The 16,620-nt window shown below is 42.8% G+C and overlaps 2 protein-coding genes across 2 annotated transcripts; both read right to left on the reverse strand.

Annotated features, from left to right (window-relative positions):
- Window positions 1-1,346: 1,346 nt before the first annotated feature.
- Window positions 1,347-11,728, reverse strand: LOC120059154 (transcription initiation factor TFIID subunit 8-like). Its single transcript, XM_039007990.1, has 8 exons — window positions 11,558-11,728; window positions 11,126-11,285; window positions 10,836-10,934; window positions 10,677-10,739; window positions 4,104-4,228; window positions 3,815-3,962; window positions 3,486-3,628; window positions 1,347-2,735 (listed from the first exon to the last, which is right to left on the reverse strand). Exons 1-8 carry the CDS (start codon window positions 11,603-11,605, stop codon window positions 2,595-2,597), a joined length of 927 nt encoding a protein of 308 aa, XP_038863918.1. The 5' UTR covers window positions 11,606-11,728; the 3' UTR covers window positions 1,347-2,594.
- An 882-nt stretch (window positions 11,729-12,610) lies between these two features.
- Window positions 12,611-13,733, reverse strand: LOC120058846 (G0/G1 switch protein 2-like). Its single transcript, XM_039007585.1, has 2 exons — window positions 13,543-13,733; window positions 12,611-13,297 (listed from the first exon to the last, which is right to left on the reverse strand). The coding sequence occupies exon 2, from the start codon at window positions 13,280-13,282 to the stop codon at window positions 12,944-12,946; it is 339 nt and encodes a 112-aa protein (XP_038863513.1). The 5' UTR covers window positions 13,283-13,297; window positions 13,543-13,733; the 3' UTR covers window positions 12,611-12,943.
- Window positions 13,734-16,620: the final 2,887 nt, after the last annotated feature.

The raw sequence follows: 16,620 nt of genomic DNA on the forward strand, positions 1-16,620 counted from the left end.
TGGCTGAGCCATTCAGAGACTTGTCCTTAAGCCACTCTTGTGTTGTCTTGGCTGTGTGCTTAGAGTCATTGTCCTGCTGGAAGGTGAACCTTCACCCCAGTCTGAGGTCCTTAGCGCTCTGGAGTTGGTTTTCATCAAGGATCTCTCTATGTACTTTGCTCCATTCATCTTTCCCTCGATCCTGACTAGTCTCCCAGTCCCTGGGCGGCCAGCTCCAGGAAGTCTTGGTGGTTCCAAACTTCTTCCATTTAAGAATGATGGAGGTCACTGTTCTTGAGGACCTTCAATGTAGCAGAAATGTTTTGGTACCCTTCCCCAGATTTGTGCCTCGACACAATCCAATCAAGTTGTAGAAACATCTCAAGGATGATCAATGGAAACAGGATGCATCTAAGCTCAATTTCAAGTCTTATAGCAAAGGGTATGAATACTTACGTAGATAAGGTATCCATTTTTTTCCCCTAAAAAAAATCTAAAAACCTGTTTTTGCTTTGTCATTATGGGGTATTGTGTGTAGATTGATGAGGAAAACAATTATTTTATACATGTTAGAATAAAGCTGTAACATAAAATGTGGGAAAAGGGAAGGGGTCTTAATACTTGCCAAATGCACTTTTGTAAAATATTGGACTCTTACACTATCCTTAAAATCCCACACCCTGCTTAAACGGGCCACACTGTCCAAACATTGTCTCCCAAAAAAAAACATTTTTGATTGTCATTATATACAGGAATATTGCATTATGGTCACACAATTAAATTGCTATAGTGAAGTAAACACAAGTTAATTCTCATTCATTGAACGTGGAGAACAGAGCAACCAATCATGTCAACCTGAAGTTCCCAGACAAGAATTTGCATAATTTACGTGCATCCATTCACCTGGTTACCCGATAAGAAGGTAAACAAAAGACAAACATGGCAGCGCGGGATGAAGGGACAGTTATTAGCATCAGTCCACATTGACAGTTATTAGCATCAGTCCACATTGCATTTTTATGTCGCAGTGATTATCTATTTGCATCAATAAAAATGTTGGGAGCTTATCGTTTAATTTATAGCTCCCCTGCGAAGCGTCGCATTAGGCAGCGACCAAGAGCGCAAGCCATTTCCGACCCACTGTGCACCTAACCGGCTGGGCAACAACCTGTCATTTCAGGGAGCCCCACACCTGGCCCCAGCTGCTATGACAATCATGTTGTGAGTTTCTCAGTCCTATACTGTCATGTTCTTTCAACAACCCTCTATCCCCTATACCTGTTATACTGTTGTTTTCAAATAAACCAATTTGGTTGTTTTCAGCATTGTAATACCTAATGCATTGCAGAAACTACTCAAACAGCCAGTTAAAATAATACAAAATACATTTTATTGTGAAGCGTTTCATGTTGGTCATTGTCCCATCAAGTTGCTACCATTCTGTATGATGTACAGAAGAGACCTGAGAGTGATGCAGATTGTAACCTCTACTTTCCGTACATTTTCAGGTCTCTGAATACCCTTCTCTGTAAATGTGTTTTCTTCCCACCACCCAGATAATCACTCCTTCCCCTCAGAAGTATCAGCAGGACAGAACCTGGTGTAGTGTACCCTCTTGGAAGAACCCCCTTCAACTACACCACAAAGAGGTTCAGGACCAAGCCTGTTACAGCTGACTCCAACCCAGGGTGAGTGTGTGGTTATTGGCAATGGCACTCTCCAAACTGTCCATGATAAGAAAACACTGATTATCTATTGTATAAATGCATTGCATGTATCAACCTTCAAATAGATTGACCACTAACAGCTGTTTTTTCTGATGCAGCCCTTGGGCATATGCTCATGATACTACTCAAGAGCCAGAAGATTTTTTGGCCTATGAACTTTGGCTCCTCAGACTGGGGTAGACTTCCCCCGACTCAAGAGGAAATCCTTGAGGACAGAAGTGGGCTTATTTTACTCTGCATTACTATACAAAGTAATAGAGATTCTTGTAAATGTATCTTCAGCAATAACATCTAATGCCATTGCATGTTTGTCTTACATAGCTGCTTTGTGACAAGGAGTTTGCCAAGCAAAGGACATATCTACAGTTGTTGTACTCCTAACTCTGCAGGGGGTCAACCTGACACAAGCATAAATAAAGTGTTTTTATATATCAGCTTTAATATAGATATTCACCATTCTCTCCAGGTATACAAAGTAGACAACAAAGTTGCCGGATTTTTGCCCTCATGTGTATTTGGTGATTGGCTAAAATGTGTCACTTGGGTAAATTAAAGGTTTTCATGTTCAAGTACAAATCAAAACATTGATTTCCTACTCATTATTTATCAATGACTGAACTCATAATTTGGAAATGTTACATATTTTCTTTCACGACAGAACCACTCCACAAATTTGAAAAAAATGAATAGCAAAATGTTTTTTTCTCATGAATGTAACTAGTGAAGAATGTCATATTGAGCAGTATTTGCCCTGTAGAAAGCTGAGAGGTGAGAGTCCCTCACTCCAGATGTCCACTTCTCACAGAGGCATTGACTGCTTCTTACAATTGATCCTTTGTTGTGTCTGACAGATAGAAGTCCGAATTAGTAGCTAAGTGTAGTAAACATTCACTTCTTCCTCCTCACTTTGGGTTTCTTGACCGGCCTCAGGTATGGATTGTCAATCATGTTTTCTTCACTGGCCTTCACTGAGGGAACCACACCCCCAGGGGGCAACATGGAATTCTCCTTATCAGCTCCAGGATCATCCTGAATTTGAATAAAGGTATAGATGAGGGAAATGAACTTAATTAAAAAAATAGAAACTAATTTACAACTAGCCTTGCCATGGACTCCATATTAGAGATGGATACTAGCAGTGTCATCCCAATAAGGATGTAGCAATCAACACCAGCTACAGTTGAATCATACATTGTGTATACCAAACATTAGGAACACCTTTCTAATATTGAGTTGCACCTCCCCACCCCCTTTGCCCTTAGAGCAGCTTTAATTCATTGGGGTTTCAAAAGCGTTCCACAGGGATAATGACCAATGTTGACTACAATGCTTCTCACAGTTGTGTTAAGTTGGCTGGATGTCCTTTGGGTGGTGGACCACTCTTGATACACTCGGGAAACTGCATGAAAAACCCAGCAGCGTTGCAGTTCTTGACACAAACTGGTACGCCTGGCACCTACTACCATACCCCATTCAAAGGCACTTAAATCTTGCCCATTCATCCTCTGAATGGCATACAAACACAATCCATATCTCAAAGCTTAAAAATCCTTCTTTAACAAGTCTCCTCCCCTTCATCTACACAGACTGAAGTGGATTTAACAAGTGACATCAATAAGGGATCATAGCTTTTGCCTGGATTCACCTTGGCAGTCTACGTCAGGGAAAGCAGGTGTTCCTTGATTTTTCTCATGAAAGGTTCATTCTGTTTAGGCGTAACCACATTGCACAGCAGATAATATAACTCTGGGTTAAATATTTCCCTTGGCCCCGACTCACATTGAGGTTGTTGCCTGGCGTGTTCTCGCTGTCGGTCTGGTCGTCCTGTTCAGAGGAGTCCGTCTCCTCCAAAGTCTGCAGCTCCAGTTCTGAGGGCAGTAGGGCACTGAGATACGGGATGGAGCTGGGCCGCGCTGCGATCACTGGCAATCACAATAACAAAGGCACAAGTATTATTACCAATGCAAACACAGGCACACAACACTGTATGTACTAAGAAATTACATTAGTGGGAACTGAAAACTTTTTTTACAGATTGAGAAAGAATGAAGGGAAACATATAACAGAATTAGAATCACGTGTGACCACAACGACGAGCGCTCGCTCACAAGGAAAGGCAGTGATGTCATCCTTGAAAAGGCTCTGTGTTTCTCCGGTCTTGGCCATGAAGCGTGTGAGAGCTCGCTCCACGTCTCTCCTCTGAGAGGCTGCCTTCTCTCGCACCACCTGGTAATCTGACACAGGCTCCCGAAACGTCTGTGACAGAAAGACAACAGGGAGGAAACTCACTCATCTTTCAAATCTTTTCACTAGACTACTGAAAAAAGTGTAAAAGTATATTAATACTAAGATAAGTATGTTTCTGGCTGGGAAAACTAAGAAGTGTGGTTAACTCACTGGAGTTTTGATGTAGGTGTGGGGATCAGGGAACTCAGGGAAGTGGCTGGGTATGTGGGAGGGATGAGTGCGTTTCTGTCCAGCGATCAAGGCCTTCGGGATCACAGGAGCATTCGTTACTGGAGCTGAATAATACACACAAATTGTCAGGTAGGCAACTAGGCATCACAATTACTTTCATTCTAGGACCAGTCACTAGTGCTCTATAGTGTTCTTGTGTTTTGTGCTCAGTTCTAGTCCAAGGGTGTTCACATAGTCTTCTTTAAAATAACTGATCTCAGTCCTCTTAGTGTTAACTTTTCCGCTTAAAAAAGGCAAAATACCTGTTCTCTTTGTATTCACACTGTCCTTGCCTTTGAATGAGGACTCAACTCTTTTGCAACTACACCCATTTTGTGGTCCGAGTCCTATTTGCATCCACATTGCTAAGTTTAGAAAGGAACCAATATCTTTTTCTAAAAGTATCTATATCCACAGTAAAACGAGTCCTATATCGACATAACCTGAAAGGCCGCTCAGCAAGGAAGAAGCCACTGCTTCAAAACCGCCATAAAAAAGCCAGACTACGGTTTGCACCTGCACATGGGGACAAAGATCATACTTTTTGGAGAAATGTCCTCTGGTCTGATGAAACAAAAATAGAACTCTTTGGCCATAATGACCATCGTTATGTTTGGAGGAAGAAGGGGGATGCTTGCAAGCCGAAGAACACCATCCCAACCATAAAGCACGGGGGTGGCAGTATCATGTTGTTGTGGGGGTGCTTTGCTGCAGGAGGGACTGGTGCACTTCACAAAATAGATGGCATCATGAGGAAGAAAAATTATGTGGATATATTGAAGCAACATCTCAAGACATCAGTCAGGAAGTTAAAGCTTTGTCTCAAATGGGTCTTCCAAATGGACAAATGACCCCAAGCATACTTCCAAAGTTGTGGCAAAATGGCTTAAGGACAACAAAGTCAAGGTATTGGAGTGGCCATCACAAAGCCCTGACCTCAATCCCATAGAAAATTTGTCGGCTGAACTGAAAAAGCGTGTGCGAACAAGGAGATCAACAAACCTGACTCAGTTACACCAGTTCTGTCAGGAGGAATGGGCCAAAACTCACCCAACTTATTGTGGGAAGCTTGTGGAAGGCTACACAAAACATTTGACCCAAGTTAAACAATTTAAAAGGCAATGCTACCAAATACTAATTGAGTGTATGTAAACTTCTAACCCACTTGGAATGTGATGAAAGAAATCAAAGCTGAAATAAATCACTTTACTATTATTCTGACATTTCACATTCTTAAAAAAAAGTGGTGATCCTAACTGACCTAAGACAGGAAATTTTTACTAGGATTAAATGTCAGGAATTGTGAAAAACTGAGTTTAAATGTATTTGGCTAAGGTGTATGTAAACTTCTAACTTCAACTGTGTGTGTGTGTATATATATATATATATATATATATATATATATATATACCCTTTTTTTTCTTTTTTTAAACTCTGTCCTTGACTTTTCCTAAATAAGTCTATATATAAATGTAAGATCTGGAGTTATAACCAGTTTGAGGAATGCATGCACGCACACACACACATATATCTCTTTATGTTTTTTCTCCGTTGCCCCTCCTTCTCCCAACAGCAGGGCCTGCTCTGCTCCTTCTGACAGTTGAAAGTGCAGTGCCCAGCTGATATTGCCTCGAAAGTGAACCTAAACTATACTGAAACTAATTTCACACATAAAGAAAAAATAAAGTAAATTATGAAGGGGAGAATGGGTGAGCTGATGAGCGAGGTGATACGAACGATGCATAATTATGTAATCACCAATTGTGAATGAAGAACAGGGCAGGCCATTCTATTGTATTGATCCATTCTAATTATAGTCTTAAAATGGTGTGTACCCAATATCAGTCCACCGAATCAAGGCAGTTATCAGTCTACTCTGGCCTGCTTGGAGTAGATTACATAGTGAGAGCGTGCATAATTGTACACGCTGAACAGCTTTCAATATCTGGGAAAATATCCACATCTGGCAGCAGGTGAGCGAGTGTCAGAGACCTTACGTTGGCAAGGCGAGAAATGTCACCATGGACATTTCTTAACTTCACTATGATTGGATAACAATATGCTTGCAAAGAAAACAAGTCTGTCCAGCACCATGAACAAAGTGAGATGGGACCTCCCTCTGCGCAAAATAAGGCACCAGCACAGCTGTTGTTACAACGGTGCTGAAGAACGGCAAAACTATTGGAACACAATAAAGAGAAAACCGGAGACTATTACGCACTACAACCAAAGAACGGTCCTGTGTAGCTCATGTGGTAGAGTATGGCGCTTGCAACGCCAGGGTTGTAGGTTCAATTCCCACGGGGGACCAGTACAAAAATGTATGCACTCACTACTGTAAGTCGCTCTGGATAAGAGCGTCTGCTAAATTACAAAAAAGTTATGTCAAGCAAAAGTTACAAAAATTGTGTCAACTGTTAGGACAAGGGATAACAGCTAAATGAAATCAAATCAAAGTTTATTTGTCACGTGCACTGAATACAACAGGTGTAGGCCTTCCAGTGAAATGCTTACTTACAGTCTCTAACCAATAGTGCAAAAATGGTATTAGGTGAACAATAGGTAAGTAAAGAAATAAAATGACAGTGAAAAATAACAGCAGCGAGGCTATATACAGTAGCAAGGCTATAAAAGTAGCGAGGCTACATACAGACACCGGTTAGTCAGGCGGATTGAGTTTGTATGTACATGTAGATATGGTAAAGTGACTATGCATATATGATGAACAGAGAGTAGCAGTAGCGTAAAAGAGGGGTGGGTAGTGGTGGTGGCAGATGTGTTGCTACCTATTAAAATCTCCGGCCACTAGGGGTGAGTGGTTTCCTGTTTGCTTATTTCCTTATACAGCTGACTGAGTGCTGTCTTAGTGCCAGCATATGTCTGTGGTGGTAACTAAACAGCCACGAAAAATATAGCTGAAAAATCTTTAGGTAAGTAGTGTGGCCTGCAATTTATCACAATATACTCTACTTCAGGCGAGCAAAATCTAGAGACTTCCTTACATTTCGTGCACCAGCTGTTTACAAATATGCACAAACCACCCCCCTCATCTTACCGGAGTGTGATGTTCTATCTTGCCGGTGCAGCATATATCCTGCTAGCTGAATATCCATCTCGTCATTCAGCCACGATTCCGTGAAACAGAGGATATTACAGTTTTTGATGTCCCGTTGGTAGGATATTCGTGATCGTACCTCATCTAATTTATTGTCCAATGATTGCGCGTTGGCGAGTAGTATTGACAGTAACGGAAGCTTTCCCACTTGCCTTCTCCGGGTCCTCACGAGGCATCCCGCTCTGTGTCCTCTGTACCTGCGTCGCTTCCTCTTGCAAATAACGGGGATGTCGGCCCTGTGGGGTGTTTGGAGAATGTCTTGTGCGTCCTGCTTGTTGTAGAAAAAAATCTTCATCTAATCCGAGGTGAGTGATCACTGTCCTGATATCCAGAAGCTCAGTCTAATCCGAGGTGAGTGATCGCTGTCCTGATATCCAGAAGCTCAGTCTAATCCGAGGTGAGTGATCACTGTCCTGATATCCAGAAGCTCAGTCTAATCCGAGGTGAGTGATCACTGTCCTGATATCCAGAAGCTCAGTCTAATCCGAGGTGAGTGATCACTGTCCTGATATCCAGAAGCTCAGTCTAATCCGAGGTGAGTGATCGCTGTCCTAATATCCAGAAGCTCAGTCTAATCCGAGGTGAGTGATCACTGTCCTGATATCCAGAAGCTCAGTCTAATCCGAGGTGAGTGATCGCTGTCCTGATATCCAGAAGCTCAGTCTAATCCGAGGTGAGTGATCACTGTCCTGATATCCAGAAGCTCAGTCTAATCCGAGGTGAGTGATCGCTGTCCTAATATCCAGAAGCTCAGTCTAATCCGAGGTGAGTGATCGCTGTCCTAATATCCAGAAGCTCAGTCTAATCCGAGGTGAGTGATCGCTGTCCTAATATCCAGAAGCTCAGTCTAATCCGAGGTGAGTGATCGCTGTCCTGATATCCAGAAGCTCAGTCTAATCCGAGGTGAGTGATCGCTGTCCTGATATCCAGAAGCTCAGTCTAATCCGAGGTGAGTGATCGCTGTCCTAATATCCAGAAGCTCAGTCTAATCCGAGGTGAGTGATCGCTGTCCTGATATCCAGAAGCTCAGTCTAATCCGAGGTGAGTGATCGCTGTCCTGATATCCAGAAGCTCAGTCTAATCCGAGGTGAGTGATCGCTGTCCTGATATCCAGAAGCTCAGTCTAATCCGAGGTGAGTGATCGCTGTCCTGATATCCAGAAGCTCAGTCTAATCCGAGGTGAGTGATCGCTGTCCTGATATCCAGAAGCTCAGTCTAATCCGAGGTGAGTGATCGCTGTCCTGATATCCAGAAGCTCAGTCTAATCCGAGGTGAGTGATCGCTGTCCTGATATCCAGAAGCTCAGTCTAATCCGAGGTGAGTGATCGCTGTCCTGATATCCAGAAGCTCAGTCTAATCCGAGGTGAGTGATCGCTGTCCTGATATCCAGAAGCTCAGTCTAATCCGAGGTGAGTGATCGCTGTCCTGATATCCAGAAGCTCAGTCTAATCCGAGGTGAGTGATCGCTGTCCTGATATCCAGAAGCTCAGTCTAATCCGAGGTGAGTGATCGCTGTCCTGATATCCAGAAGCTCAGTCTAATCCGAGGTGAGTGATCGCTGTCCTGATATCCAGAAGCTCAGTCTAATCCGAGGTGAGTGATCGCTGTCCTGATATCCAGAAGCTCAGTCTAATCCGAGGTGAGTGATCGCTGTCCTGATATCCAGAAGCTCAGTCTAATCCGAGGTGAGTGATCGCTGTCCTGATATCCAGAAGCTCAGTCTAATCCGAGGTGAGTGATCACTGTCCTGATATCCAGAAGCTCAGTCTAATCCGAGGTGAGTGATCACTGTCCTGATATCCAGAAGCTCAGTCTAATCCGAGGTGAGTGATCGCTGTCCTGATATCCAGAAGCTCAGTCTAATCCGAGGTGAGTGATCGCTGTCCTGATATCCAGAAGCTCAGTCTAATCCGAGGTGAGTGATCGCTGTCCTGATATCCAGAAGCTCAGTCTAATCCGAGGTGAGTGATCGCTGTCCTGATATCCAGAAGCTCAGTCTAATCCGAGGTGAGTGATCGCTGTCCTGATATCCAGAAGCTCAGTCTAATCCGAGGTGAGTGATCGCTGTCCTGATATCCAGAAGCTCAGTCTAATCCGAGGTGAGTGATCGCTGTCCTGATATCCAGAAGCTCAGTCTAATCCGAGGTGAGTGATCGCTGTCCTGATATCCAGAAGCTCAGTCTAATCCGAGGTGAGTGATCGCTGTCCTGATATCCAGAAGCTCAGTCTAATCCGAGGTGAGTGATCGCTGTCCTGATATCCAGAAGCTCAGTCTAATCCGAGGTGAGTGATCGCTGTCCTGATATCCAGAAGCTCAGTCTAATCCGAGGTGAGTGATCGCTGTCCTGATATCCAGAAGCTCAGTCTAATCCGAGGTGAGTGATCGCTGTCCTGATATCCAGAAGCTCAGTCTAATCCGAGGTGAGTGATCGCTGTCCTGATATCCAGAAGCTCAGTCTAATCCGAGGTGAGTGATCGCTGTCCTGATATCCAGAAGCTCAGTCTAATCCGAGGTGAGTGATCGCTGTCCTGATATCCAGAAGCTCAGTCTAATCCGAGGTGAGTGATCGCTGTCCTGATATCCAGAAGCTCTCTTTTGCCGTAAAATACAGTTGCAGAAACATTATGTACAAAATAAGTTACAAATAACACGGGGGAAAAAAATCACATAATAGCACAATTGGTTGGGCGCCCATAAAACTGCTGTCATTTCTTCCGTTGCCATTTTAGGAATCTAACTTTTGCCACGGCATAGAAATGCACACAATATAAGCACGAGCTGACAATAATTGACTATTTTTGACTGCTGTCATATCGACATTCATTTTAATGCTATTATTGTTTGTGTTGAGTTTCACTATTTATTTAAGGCCACTTGGCACTTATAATGGTGTTTAAGCCACTGATGTTTTCGCCGCGTATTTTGACTGTGCGTTCTGGTGGCTGGGGTATTTTTGGGGCGTTATAAAAATTAACTTACTGTGTTCCAACGCATATGCTTTCTGTCTCATAGTTTTTAACAATGGCACTCCATGAATAACATTGATTGAACACGTATTTTATATATTTTTTTATACATATCGTATTCTTATGTTTTTTCTATTTTTTTTATTCAACTAGGCAAGTCAGTTAACAACAAATTCTTATTAACAATGACGGCCTACCACCCGGCCAAACCCTCCTCTAACCCGGAAGACGCTCGGCCAAGTGTGTGCCGCCCTAAGGGAATCCCAATCACTGCCGGTTGTGATACAGCCTGGGAACGAACCAGGGTCTGTAGTGACGACTCTAGCACTGAAATGCAGTTCCTTAGACCGCTGCACCACTCGAGAGGCCAATGTTACCTAAGAACTTCATAAACACAACCAAATGATTCCTAACAGTAAAGACATACTCACGGGCAGTTATAACCATCCTCTGTGATCTCTTGGCATACACTGGCAAAGTGTTCACATTGAAACCTGTTGTGATACATGAGAGATAAGTTGATGAAGGCAAATTAAATAGAGATTTCATTTTCAAGCTGCAATTAGCATCTTTCCTTAAGTTAAACTCACCCATTTCAATGAGTGTGACAACAGTGTCAGAAAGGGTGGGAGTGATTCTGGCTGTGTGTTCACAGTACGCCTTGGCACAACGTCCCACTTCAGATATGTCTCAAAAAGCATAGGGAATAGACACCAATTAGTGGTCAGTAATACATACAATTCTGATTATTTCTTAAAAAGCCTAGTCGCTTGACATGGCTTGTTGTTTAATTCAAGCCAGCAAAAGGTTATTGTTAGTTTAATCCCAAACTGAAAACATTTATAACATTATCAATAACAACAAAACAATGGTTGCATACAGCTCTGGATCATCTCAGTGAGTGATTCCACGGCCGCCTTCTCTGCGCTTTCGAATCCACACTCTGTCAGCAGCGAGCTCACCACCACTTGGAGGGTGCGACGCCGGGCAAGCTGGTAGTTCTCTGCCGGACTGGACGTCGCCTTACCACCCCCTGAACGCTGTAAAACAAACATATGTGGTGAGTGAGAAAACCCTTTCAATCAGGGATAGCAAACTACAATAGCTAGTTATACGTTTAGTCAGCATTGTTGACGTCAACGCCAGTTTACAAAACAGCAAGTCAGCCACCTTAGCTACCTACAACATTCGTTTAAACGTAACGTTAGCTAGTGAATGGCTTTCATTTGATGAGCCCCCCCAAATTATAGCGTATTTTAATTTGCTAGTTAGCTATCGGCGTTACATAGCTATGACAAAATATTTTATTTACCCCTACTACAGCACTGAATCCACCCGCCATCACTGCAGGGTCTGCCATCTGCACGGTATATGGTGATTATTTGCTATCAAAAAGCTACAGACTTCACAAATGTACGCCTTTCTGACTAACTAATAAATTATCTAGCTAACGTTACTGTAGCTAGTTAGGTACAGCCAGAAAAAAAACATTGACGTCATTTCCGGCAGAACAGGCAGTTTCTGCTTATAAAATAGATTTGCTGCCACCTACTGCATGAACTGTCTAAAAGCAATTATAAACTGGGTGGTTCGAGCCCTGAATGTTGACTGGCAGCCGTGGTATATCACGCTTATGACAAAACATTTATTTTTACTGCTCTAATTACGTTGGTCACCAGTTTATAATAGCATTTAGGCACCTCTGGGGTTGTGACATATTGCCAATATACCACGACTAAGGGCTCTGTCCAGGCAATCCGCGTTGCGTCGTGCGTAAGAAAAGCCCTCTTATTGGCCATACACTACACCTTCAGCGTTCCTGTCCCTTTTCAAAATGTGTGTCCTCTCTGAAACCTATAGTATATAAACATTGGATTGCTGATGCTATGTATTAGCCAATGATAGTCTTTGAAGCCACTGACCTCCATATTGGTACACATCAGAAGGAGCAGTCCTTCAATGCAATGGATGGAATTCTACAATATTTAAATTAAATGTTTCAAGGACAGAATTACATGTTTTTATGTATTTCTTTCTTGTAGGGGGAACAGTAACATTGGACCTCTCTAAAAAAATCAATCTTAAGATTTTTTTATATATCTTTTTATTTATTTATGTTCAGTTCATATAAGTATGCATGAAGGTGTCTGTAATAGAATATACTTGGCAAAAACGAATGTAGACATTTATAAATGCATTTCTATAACTTTTTACACTAGTGGAGGAGTACAAAAATGCCTGTGCAGTGGCCTTAAAACAGAGCCCCATGTCAATCATCTAGGGTATATATACATTATTGGGAAGGCTACCTTGGGTTACTCAAAACACTGTTTGACATGAACCACATCATGACCCAGTGGTAACATAAAATAGGTTTATTAGGTTGCCAAAAGAAAATACAAATTCTCAATCAGTCATAGAGCTTCTGCTGCCCAGCAGCCAGTCATAACTGTAGCCTGTTGTTGCATCAGTCCATCCATCCATCCATCCATCCATCCATTCAGTCTCTTCTCTTCTCATTGCTAATACGTCAAGGTGTCCCTAAACATGGCCAAATTATCATGATAAAATCACCAAGTGCAATCCATTTTGATTGCCAGGTGGATTTAGCTTATTTCACAACATTTTGTGTTCTAAGTGTTGGTTTCATTAGTGTGTGTAGAGTTCAAACAACATGAGAGGGAGATGCAGTGCATCTTCAACAGGCATGTGACCTAATAGATGCCCTCCTCTGACGACTTTCCAGTGGCTTCTTAGCATCAATCTCCGTTTGCAACTCATCCACAACATCAGGCTCGTCAGTGATTATCTCTGGCTCCAGCATTTGCCTCTTCTTCTCCTCTGTGATCAACTTCATAATTTCCTCGTCTAATGGTTCCTGTTCACAAAATGGCATGCAGACTGTTTCCACCAGCCCACCGACCACTCCAAACAATGCCAGGGTAGAACCCAGCAGGTACACCTTCATCATGCCCCGACTCGGCCTCTGACTCAAGATCTCTTTAGCGAATGGAATGATCTCGTTCATGGTCTCCATTGTCTTAAGTTGAGTCTATGGAGAAAAAAATTACATTTAATAATTAATAGGCTATTCATGGCTCTGCAAAGAAAAAATAACTAATTTGCTAAATGATTAGTATTGACCGCCGATCATTTTATGATCATCATAATGCATTAAGTAATATATCAGTGAAAATATCTCAAATATTCTGACAATGTATATTCCACTGTATAATTCTAAATTAGATTGAATGAAGATTCCACAGAAAAGAGCAGAAAATATTTTAATATACTTACTTGTATAGGAACCTGTTAAATGATTTCCTTAGATTTCGTCTTAGTCGAGCATCCACAAACGAAGATGCAATGAGATGTGCTGGGTTTTATACACAATGAGATCCATGTCAACTCCCAAATAGTGTCAAATTATGAATATTCATGACGTTGGGTGTTTAGAGCAAGTGCAGTGGTGGAGGCAACTGCTTTGAGGCAATGTCTTCAATGTCTGGTGCAATTGGCATTTGTTCAGGGCTGTTTTAGAAACAGCCAGGAGTGGGTACAAAGGCAAGGTCATCGAAAAACCCCATCTTGCCAAAATATATTGTGCAAGTAATATCACGTGAGTCAAATGTGTTTGGGTCATGCAACATAGATGCAATGGTGTGGTTGGACAAGTTAAAGTGATGCTCTAGAGGTTTTGTATAATTTCAGCTAGTAGTTTTGAAAGTAGCGCTCACGAGGCAAAAAGGGTCCCTGAAAATTGTGCACAATTGTGTACTTCGTCATCCATTTCATATGATATGCTACATCCTGCAAAATATGATATGCTATGAATTCCAATTTGTATGATATGTTACGAATTTGTAAGTACTTAAGATCCCGGACTGCATCTTTATTAAGTGTAGTAGTGCTGAAAAGGGTACTGTATTACTGCAGTCTTATCACATGAAAAGCAGTCATCACTAAGCCCTGAGTGTCAGCTTGACAGTGTATGATGCTACGTAATACAACTACAGAAACTCATTGATCCTGCTGCTTTTAAACACTGCTACGAGTGTGGCCTGTTAGTTCTACACTGACGTGTCATCAGAAAAAAATTAAGTTAAATATTAAATAATGTCAACGGTGAAAGTCCTGACCCTCTTTTGTGGGTCTCATCTGCCTGCAAAACTTTGAAGTTGAACTAAGCAAATAGTTAATCATAAGAGTGAAACTTGTGTTGCCTACTATTCTTTTATATTCTGGAATTGACAACTCCACAATGAAGAATAAAGATCAAATCAAATCAAATGTATTTATATAGCCCTTCTTACATCAGCTGATATCTCAAAGTGCTGTACAGAAACCCAGCCTAAAACCCCAAACAGCAAGCAATGCAGGTGTAGAAGCACGGTGGCTAGGAAAAACTCCCTAGAAAGGCCAAAACCTAGGAAGAAACCTAGAGAGGAACCAGGCTATGAGGGGTGGCCAGTCCTCTTCTGGCTCTGCCGGGTGGAGATTATAACAGAACATGGCCAAGATGTTCAAATGTTCATAAATGACCAGCATGGTCAAATAATAATAATCACAGTAGTTGTCGAGGGTGCAACAAGTCAGAACCTCAGGAGTAAATGTCAGTTGGCTTTTCATAGCCGATCATTGAGAGTATCTCTACCTCTCCTGCTGTCTCTAGAGAGTTGAAAACAGCAGGTCTGGGACAGGTAGCACGTCCGGTGAACAGGTCAGGGTTCCATAGCCGCAGGCAGAACAGTTGAAACTGGAGCAGCAGCACGGCCAGGTGGACTGGGGACAGCAAGGAGTCATCATGCCAGGTAGTCCTGAGGCATGGTCCTAGGGCTCAGGTCCTTCGAGAGAGAGAAAGAAAGAGAGAAAGAGAGAATTAGAGAGAGCATACTTAAATTCACACAGGACACCGGATAAGACAGGAGAAGTACTCCAGATATAACAGACTGACGCTAGCCCCCCGACACATAAACTACTGCAGCATAAATACTGAAGGCTGAGACAGGAGGGGTCAGGAGACACTGTAGCCCCATCCGATGATACCCCCGGACAGGGCCAAACAGGCAGGATATAACCCCACCCACTTTGCCAAAGCACAGCCCCCACACCACTAGAGGGATATCTTCAACCACCAACTTACCATCCTGAGACAAGGCCGAGTATAGCCCACAAAGATCTCAGCCACGGCACAACCCAAGGGGGGGCGCCAACCCAAACAGGAAGATCACGTCAACGACTCAACCAACTCAAGTGACGCACCCCTCCTAGGGACGGCATGGAAGAGCACCAGTAAGCCAGTGACTCAGCCCCTGTAATAGGGTTAGAGGCAGAGAATCCCAGTGGAGAGAGGGGAACCGGCCAGGCAGAGACAGCAAGGGTGGTTCGTTGCTCCAGAGCCTTTACGTTCACCTTCACACTCCTGTGCCAGACTACACTCAATCATATGACCTACTGAAGAGATGAGTCTTCAGTAAAGACTTAAAGGTTGAGACCGAGTCTGCGTCTCTCACATGGGTAGGCAGACCATTCCATAAAAATGGAGCTCTATAGGACAAAGCCCTGCCCCCAGCTGTTTGCTTAGAAATTCTAGGGACAATTAGGAGGCCTGCGTCTTGTGACCGTACCGTAGGTGTAGGTATGTACGGCAGGACCAAATCGGAAAGATAGGTAGGAGCAAGCCCAAGTAATGCTTTATAGGTTAGCAGTAAAACCTTGAAATCAGCCCTTGCCTTAACAAGAAGCCAGTGTAAGGAGGCTAGCACTGGAGTAATATGATCAAATTTTTTGGTTCTAGTCAGGATTCTAGCAGCCGTATTTAGCACTAACTGAAGTTTATTTAATGCTTTATCCGGTTGCCGGAAAATAGAGCTATGCAGTAGTCTAACCTAGACGTAACAAAAGAGAGGTTAGACTAACACTACACATGTTGCTGAACATTCACCATCATGTGCATTTGGTTGATTGGTTTGTGTCCAGTGTCTGGTTGCTGAACATTGACCATCATGTGTGGTTGGGTGGTTTGTGTCCAGTGTCTTGTACATTAAACACCACCAGGAGAGGTTGACTTGTATCCAATGAGAATTATTTGATGTTAAAGTACCTCCCCCATAAAGATAAATCAAATTATCTCTGTGGCTACCCCTTTATTGGTTGGAAAGCCCCAGCTGCAGTGTTAGGTTCATTCCTAATCAAACAAAATTGTACAGATAGCTTTGTGTAAGTCCCAATGCTTCTGAGACCTCCTGTGTCAGTGCCTTAGCCTATGGGTGTCCACAATAAATGGGTGTATATATTGACATTGATGATAAATCGATGAGGTTACGTTGGATGTGTGTGAAGAACCATGCCCTTTGACATGATTTCCAAAAGGAG

Source organism: Salvelinus namaycush, chromosome 14 (assembly GCF_016432855.1).
Source record: "Salvelinus namaycush isolate Seneca chromosome 14, SaNama_1.0, whole genome shotgun sequence".
Taxonomy (NCBI): domain Eukaryota; kingdom Metazoa; phylum Chordata; class Actinopteri; order Salmoniformes; family Salmonidae; genus Salvelinus; species Salvelinus namaycush.

Coding starts and splice junctions, on each gene's coding strand:
- LOC120058846 (XM_039007585.1), bottom strand. CDS start 13,282: ATGGAGACCATGAACGAGATCATTCCATTCGCTAAAGAGATCTTGAGT.
- LOC120059154 (XM_039007990.1), bottom strand. CDS start 11,605: ATGGCAGACCCTGCAGTGATGGCGGGTGGATTCAGTGCTGTAGTAGGG. Junction 10,935..11,125: donor CACTGAGATGATCCAGAGCT/GTATGCAACCAT, acceptor ATGCTTTTTGAG/ACATATCTGAAGTGGGACGT. Junction 10,740..10,835: donor TGTCACACTCATTGAAATGG/GTGAGTTTAACT, acceptor GTATCACAACAG/GTTTCAATGTGAACACTTTG.